Source organism: Musa acuminata, chromosome BXJ3-6, assembly GCF_036884655.1.
Source record: "Musa acuminata AAA Group cultivar baxijiao chromosome BXJ3-6, Cavendish_Baxijiao_AAA, whole genome shotgun sequence".
Taxonomy (NCBI): Eukaryota; Viridiplantae; Streptophyta; class Magnoliopsida; order Zingiberales; family Musaceae; genus Musa; species Musa acuminata.
Window position 1 is genome coordinate 28,253,682 of NC_088354.1, and position 8,221 is coordinate 28,261,902.

General features: G+C 42.5%; 1 protein-coding gene across 1 annotated transcript; it reads right to left on the reverse strand.

Moving 5' to 3' along the window:
* Positions 1–4,074: 4,074 nt before the first annotated feature.
* Positions 4,075–7,712, reverse strand: LOC103988826 (leucine-rich repeat receptor-like serine/threonine-protein kinase BAM3). Its single transcript, XM_009407472.3, has 2 exons — positions 4,855–7,712; positions 4,075–4,537 (listed from the first exon to the last, which is right to left on the reverse strand). Exons 1-2 carry the CDS (start codon positions 7,583–7,585, stop codon positions 4,215–4,217), a joined length of 3,054 nt encoding a protein of 1,017 aa, XP_009405747.2. The 5' UTR covers positions 7,586–7,712; the 3' UTR covers positions 4,075–4,214.
* Between the last annotated feature and the right edge of the window lie 509 nt (positions 7,713–8,221).

Sequence of the window (8,221 nt, forward strand, 5' to 3'; positions counted from 1 at the left end):
TCAGGGAGGTTGCACCGCCCAGTCTTGCTCGAAGACTGAGCTCAGGCGGTGCCACCTCCCGGCTGGGGAGGTTGCACCGCCCAGTCTCGCTGGGAGGCTTAGCCCAGGCGGTGCCACCTCCTGGCCTAGGCGGTTGCACCTCCTGGTGCAATCAGGGTCCGAATGGTTAGCTCCATTCGGCCCAATTTCAGTCTTTCAGGGGCCCAATTGCCCCAAGATTAAGCTAATGGGATCACCTCCCATTTTCCAACTTAATCAACGTGCTAACTACGATTAGATCTAAGACAATTTCTGCAGCTTTGCTTCGGTGCGTCAATCGCTCCTTCCGGCGAGTTTCCGGCGAACTTCCGTCGATCATCCGATGAACCCTCGGTGATGCTCTTGCGGACTTCCGGCAAACTCCTGGACTTTGCGACGATCCACTTGGCAAGTTCCGACGAGCTTCGCTTGGCAAGCTTCTGGACTTCTCGGATCTGTTCTCGCAGAACCTCCGACGACCGTCCAAACTTCCGTCGAACTCTCGAACTTCCAACGTGATCATGAACTTGACTCTAGCGCAACTCCTGCTGCTTGTCTAACTTTCATCGTAGTTAATCCTGCACACTTATCTCAACACATAGATTAGACAACAAATGACAATTGACTTCATCATCAAAATCCGAGATTCAACAGGTTGGTCTTCGCCCATTAAAGGAAGACTGATAGTGGATGCCGGTGGCCTCAACGAAAGAGGAATCGGGAGTGGACGTAGGTCACGACGATCGAACCATTATAAAATTGGTGCGCACTTTCTTGTTGCTCTTCATTAATGTTGTTTTCTGCCTTTATTGCTTATCACTATTATTCTAAGTCAAGTACACATTCAATATCTTTTCTGATATATTTTTATCAAGCCAAAAGTTTCGAATCGACTTAATTTTTACGATAGCAATAATTCAAACCACCCCACCCCCTCCTCTTAGTGTCATTCACGATCCTAACACTAACTGGGCCTAGCTAGTGGGCTGTGGCTTGACATATAGGTTGGGCCTGCCCTACGAGCTATTTCAACCCAATTCCTATCCAATTTCATACCGAATTATGATAACATATATTCACTAACAATTATATATAAAGAAACAAAAATGTAACAATACATTAAAAGATAATATAAGGAGATATGCTTTAATACAAGAAAATAACCTTCTAAATTCAATAAAAATTAGAAATGATACTTTCTGCATAATTTCAATATAATCTAGTCAAATAAATTTTAAACCATTCAGAATAATAAATTTTAAATTTTAGATTAAAAAAATCAAAAAATTTAGATAACATATTTTAATTTAACAAGAAAATTTTAATCAAGATAAGATTAAAAGATAAGTTGTAATACTATGAAATATGATATATTTAATATATAAAACATATAAATTTTTAATATATTTAAATTCAAAAGTAGAAACCTTAAGTAGGGGTCAAAGAATATTATAAAAACTTCAACTAATAGATTTTAATGCAATAATAAATATTTTGATATTTAAAGAATTGATAAATATTTTTGAACTATAAAAATTTTAACATTTAAATAATCAAAATAAAAAATTTTATTTTTCAAGAAAGGTACGGAAACTTATCTCTCCTCAGTAGGATATAACTCCTCATTCCTCTTACTACTGGACTCGACTAGGTGATAAATGAATGAGAGAAATCCCTCCCGATCAATAAGAGGAGGTGAGCCTCCATTAAAAGATTTTTTTTCTTAATTTTTTATTTTTATTTAATATATTAACAAATATGGTATCATCTTATCTGAAATGTTTAATAGTTATTTCCTAATTTGCAATAGCAAACAAAGAAATAAGATTAATATTTCATAAATTATAATTATAATTGCAAGTACAGAAATAAAAGTTGATTTCTAAATTAAATATTTGATTTGATTACACCTTTACTTATCCGAGATGTGATGTATATGTTATTCCGAAATGATCTATTAACATGCTAATAAGTTGTTTTATAGTAGTTTCATTTATCACTTTATTATGAAAGATTAGATTAGTTCATTCTGCCATAAGTACGATACCTCTTATATTTAATATGTTAAGTAGGATTCAATAATGAACTTGAGTTAATGATTCAAAAACTTAGTTTCCTCAATCTCAATCTTGATGCATGCAAAAATTCAAAAATTATGATACTAGTGAAATTGGGGAGACCATCGTATAACCTAGATAGCATATGAGTAGGCTCGATAAAATCCTAGTATAACTTCTTCTATTTACAATAGACTTTTTTAATAATACTTGTAATAAATACCTTGAGAACCAATAACACTATTTTAGGAAATTCAATCATTTCTAGTTCCTCTTGTATTTATATTCTTGATCAACAATTTATCATTCATAAATGTTTGACGATTTATCATTCATAAATGTTTGACGCTATTTTAGAGAATATACAATTACAATTCTATTTATTTCTGATCTTTGAGATGATACAATAGGCATTGTTTCCTTAATTACAAGTATATCAATGATCATTAGCACTTATGATTGTAATACACATCAATTATTCCACTATTTCAAAATCATATATATATATATATATATATATATATCATAATAAAAAAATAGTAATATAGGATTTATGGAATAGTGTTGGTGTGGCAAATACGACTTAGACTATGTTTGGAACGTATTTATATTTTAATTATGTATTAACGTAAGTGTTGTTTGAGAAAATTATATGTTAAAAGCTTAAATATTTTTATGATAAATCTATCCTTCTAATTTTTTAAAATTTATTTAAAAATAAATATATATTTTTAATTAAAATAAATAAATAAATGTATCTAATCTTATAAAAAATTTTGTATGGCCCAAACAAATAAAAAACAATCATATAAATAAATATAATATAATATTTAAAAATAAATAAATAAATAATATTTATCTTATAAAAATTATAAATCATATTGATTTCTCACTACATTATTCTTTAATTTTATGGTTATAAAGTCACAAGATAATTTTTAAATTAAAAAATTATATTAGCATCATGTAAAATGCTAATGCTAACCCAAGGTAACATCATCATTTAGTATTTAAGCATTTTCAATATAACATTCAGGTCAGATATAATTTAAATATTTATTAAATATTAATTCAGATTTGAAATATGTATTGGGCTCTTAATGTATATTTCAAATATATTCTCAAACCACACCCTTATATGGATCGATGAACGAAGAACATTTTGATATTTTTGACATTTGTTAACTCGAGTTTTCTTAGTTAGAAGATGTTAGTTAATTTAACTATTAGTTAATTTCACCAGTAAAGATTTTAACGATTTATTGCAAGGTTCTAAAGTCAAATCTCACATTCATCACTTATCCTTTGTATAAATTTTTCTTGATTAATAACCAATAACAATGTGAAGATATGATGGGAAGAGAGTTTTTTCATCATATCATATCAAATGATATTAAAATTCACGTATGGGGGGCTAAATGTTTCTCACCAGTCTAGATTAAGAAAGATATTCTTAATTTGGAGTGTAAGTATTTTAGAATAATAATTTAATACCATAAAGTTAATTGAGTCGATTGGATTGGATATTGTTATCTTATTCGTTATTAATTTATATTATATATATATTTTTTGAATTTTCAAAGAGAAAAGAAAGAAACACCATTGCATCGCAGAGTGAATAAAAAATAATATTTTTATTAATTTATTTTAATTCAATATAAATGATGTTTTATTTTATTATTTATTTTATATTATAAAATAAAAAAATGATTTTTATTAATTATTCTGAATAACAAATAGAAACTTGCATGCATGTGAGTCCATGAAAACAGTGCTGCCATTTCACTGCTGCAAGCTAGCATGCCTGACACAGAGAGAGAGAGAGAGAGAGAGATAAAGAGAGAGAGAGAGTGGGTGGCAGCATCATTCCTCTATTATTTGGTAGGGCGGGCAATCTTCAGCACCGATGAAAGCTAAAGGTCACCCTCGCTTTTCTCTCCCATACTCTCTCTCTCCCCCTCACTTTTGTCCTTGTGGAGGTTGACAGGGACCCCAGCACTGTCTCCATGGCAGCGGAGCAGCTGTTCCTGGATTCAACGTTCATGCATGGCAGTTCCTAGATCATGCTCACAATCACACCGAAACTGCTAACATTACATCTGAAGCTGAAGAAAGTACAGTATGAGAGAGAGAGAGAGATCAGTGTGATTGCTTTGCTTGTTCGAGCATCAGGACGACCTCCCTCATGTTGGGCCTTTCCACACTGTGCTCCTGCACGCAGAGCATGGCGACGAAGAACACCTGCATGGCTTCCTCCATCGGCACATCGATCAGCCTCGGGTCCAAGATCTCCACCACCCCCTCCTTGTTCCAGCTCGTGTTCATCCTCGCCCACTGCACTATATCCAGTCCTTCCTCCCCGAAGTCGCCCACCGGCTTTTTGCCGGTGATGAGCTCCAGGAGAACCACTCCGTAGCTATACACATCGCTCTTCTCGTCCACCTTGAGAGTGTACGCATACTCTGTTCCACAAGAACCAAAGCAAATGGTTAAGCGTGCTGTTCCCTTGTCTTGGGTCTTGATCTTATCGAGCACATCAAGAGTTGCATCGATGGAGTTCAGATCTTGCAATTTGGGTCAAAAAGGTGTTGTGGTGGCGTACTGAAAGAAAACAAAGCATGGGATTCCATGGCGGCAGAAGGGTGAAAGGGATAAAGCAGCAGCTGCCTCATTCAGTGTGTCTTCTCCATCATCAAAAGAATAACCAAAGCCATTCGGATTCCATCACAGTCTGAGACTAAATTGAAGCTGTGAAGATTGCAGGAACAGTAGGGCATACCTGGAGCAATGTAGCCATAAGAACCAGCAATGGCTGACATGCTCTCGGAGGCTCCTGTGTCCTGCAGGTACTTGGCCAGGCCGAAGTCTGCAACGTGAGCTTCGAAGTCCAGATCGAGCAAGATGTTGTTGGACTTGACGTCCCTGTGGAGGATGGGAGGAGAGCAGTCATGGTGGAGGTAGCTCAGCCCCTTGGCTGCCCCCGTTGCAATCCGGTGCCTCATCTCCCAGCTCAGATACCCTCCTCTCTTCCCGTGCAGCACCTCCCCCAAGCTCCCGTTGTGCATGTACTCGTACACCAGCAGGTTCGTCTCCTTGTCGGAGCAGAAGGCGAGCAGGCGCACGATGTTGCGGTGCCTGATCTTGCCCAGCGTTTGGATCTCTGCCGACAACCCGTTGTCGTGGGTAGAACCTTTATTGATCCCCAGCAGTCTCTTCACTGCGATCCCATCCCCGCTCGGCGTCGTTCCTCTGTACACGACTCCGGCCCCTCCTCTTCCGATGATGCAGTTCTCCTTGAGGCACTCGACGACGTCGTCGCAAGCGAATTCGAGATTCTGGAACGCCGTCAACTTCCATGAGTCGGAGAAGCCTCTCTTCATCATGGATTGCGTCTTGATGACCACTGTGATGGAAAATACCAGAGAACATGTTAAGAGTCCCAGAGCAAACAGGAGCCTGAATCTTCCAGGGAGCTGGGACTTGACACCGTGATGCTCGCCTCGTTCGATCCGTGGAGAGGATGACGAGCTGCATGGATTTGAAGCTGATCCACATAGCTGAGGGTTGGCGAGGAAAGATGAAGCGTTGAGATAAGCGAACTGCCCGGTCTCCGGTATCTTACCGGAGAAATCGTTGTGCGAGAAGTCTGCGGAAGTGAGACTCTTCATGCTTGCCATCTCCTGCGGAATCCTCTGGCTCAAGCGATTCCATGACAGATTGAGGTAGCTCAGGATGCGAACCTGAGATATCCGAGCTGGAATCGGTCCGGCGAGCTGGTTGTGGCTCAAATCCAAGTAGGTCAGTGAGGAGCAGTCACCGATCTCGGGGGGGATTCTGCCGGAGAAGTTGTTCCTGCTCATGTCTACCTTCAGCACCTGCTTCAGAAGGCCGAGCTGGGATGGTATCTCCCCGGCGAACTCGTTGCCGCCGAGGAGAAGAATCTGCAGCGACGAGAAGTTCCCGATGGAGGAGGGAAGAGGCCCGGTGAGCCTGTTGTTGGAGAGGTTCAATAGGCCTAGCTTTGCAGGCTTCTGCGCTGGCTCTTCCGCTACCACTCCGGTGAGGTAATTGTTCTGCAGCTCCAGCAGAGACAGCTCCGGCAGATAGAGGAAGCCCCGAGGAATCGATCCGGTCAAGTAGTTCTGCCCCATGCGGACCCTGGAGAGCGTCATGCAGTCACCGAGGTCGTCCGGCAATGGGCCGAAGAGGAAGTTGTTGAGCAGAATCAGTATCTCCAGCTTCTTGCCGAAGCAGAGAGATGGCGGGATCAGCCCGGTGAGCTTGTTGGTAGAGAGATCGAGCTCGCGAAGCCTCCCGTTTCGACCCAGCGCGGCTGGGATCGATCCGGTGAAGTTGTTCTGCCACAGCTTCAGGACCTCCAGACTGGGCAGCTCCGCCACGAACCCTGGAATCTCGCTGTGAAGCCGGTTCATGAACACGTGCAGTAAGGTGAGTTGATGGAGCTTGGAGAACTCCTTGGGGATCTCGCCGGTGAGTGCGTTGTTGGAGATGTCGAGGTATCTCAAGCTGCTGAGGTTGCCAAGCTGGAAAGGGATTGCACCGGTGAGCTGATTCGTCTGCAGGAAGAGAGTGTCCAGGTTCTTCAGATTCCCCAGCTCCGGCGGGATCTCCCCCTCCAAGCCACAGCTGGAGAGGTCGAGATGGAGCAGACCGATCAAGTTGCCGATCTCGGCCGGGACGCCGCCGTCGAACTCGTTGTAGTAACCCAAGTAGAGCTGCTTCAGAGTGGTGACATTGCCCAGCTCAGGAGGTATGAAGCCGCCGAGATCGTTCCCCGCGAGCGAGAGGTAGGTGATGGCACTGAAGCCTCCATAAGCGAACGGGATCGCACCGGAGAAGTAATTCCCGCCGAGGTCCAGATGCCGGAGCTTGGTCAGCCTCGGGAGGCCAACAGGAAGCGGCCCGGAGAAGTCATTGTCGTAGGCATCCAAGACTTCCAGCTCCGCCGTGTCGGAGAAGCTCCAGTTCAAGGTGCCGTTGAACTGGTTGTTGGAGATGTTGAGGTACCTGAGGCGGGGGAGCTCACTGATAGCGTGCGGAAACGGACCGGAGAGGCTGTTTCCGGCGACGGAGAGGGAAGCGAGGCCCTTCAGCTCGGCGATCGCAGGGGAGAGGGAGCCGGAGAAGTTAGAGTTGGCCACGTCGAGCGCGAGGACTAGGTGATTGGAGTCGTCACACCGCACACCATCCCAAGCGCAGAGAGCTGCATGGGCTGATGAGTTCCAGCTGGGGAGTAAAGACTGGGAGTGGTGGAAAGAGCGCTTGATGGAGAGCAAGATGGAAGCTTGCTTTCTCAGGGAGAGGCTGAGGAGGCCGGTGGAGGAAGCAGAGGCGAGGTGGAGCAGGAGAGAGGAGAGGAAGAGCAAGGCTGGTGGGGCGGAAGAAGCCATGGAGGGAGGCTTATGAGGCAGAGGAGGAGGTGGATATAATAAGATGGGGGGAGGGCGGAGGAGGACGAGAGAGAATCCAAGGATGATGGTGAGTAGCATTGAAGCGGAGATGGGTTTGGGTTCTTCTCCTTTCTTTCTCTGGTTTCGGGGATCAAAAAAGGGTTTAAAGCTGAAGGGTGGCTTTTTGGTCACACAGGTGTCTCATGCCATGCATTCCTCCTCCTCCTCCTCCTCCATTAATGTGGTTGAGCTTCTCATATCACTGTCATTACATGAAACATGTAGCTAAAAAATCCTACGTAATGACATGAGATCGTTCCGTTTACATGAGCAAATAGTTATTATCCAGGGAAGCATGGATGGAGGAAGTATTGGGAAAACAACATGACACCCATATCCATCCATGGGTTTAAGGAAGAGAAAGTGAGAGAGGATATGTCTGAAACGATCAGCTAAGGCTGAAAAGAGGAGGAGGCGGTGGTTTCCTTAGAAGACCAAAGTGTGGTAACATCAAGGAATGCAGTGTCGTAACTGAGGGGGACAAAAGTCCAGTTTGCGATGGTCATGGATCAAAGAGGTGGTGGTGGTGGTGGCAGCACCAGATTCAAATTGCTGTGGTGTGCCAGTAGCAGACAACGTAGAACATGCCCTTCTGAAACAACACAGAGGTGACGCCGACCGGCAATTTGATCCTTTTTTTTCTTGGCTTCTAACATAACACGGTCTGCAGTAGAA

Excerpts from the sequence above, each read along its gene's own strand:
- LOC103988826 (XM_009407472.3), bottom strand. The coding sequence starts at position 7,585 with ATGCTACTCACCATCATCCTTGGATTCTCTCTCGTCCTCCTCCGCCCT. Across the intron at positions 4,538-4,854 it reads TTATGGCTACATTGCTCCAG|AGTATGCGTACACTCTCAAG; the intron begins GTATGCCCTACT and ends CTTGTGGAACAG.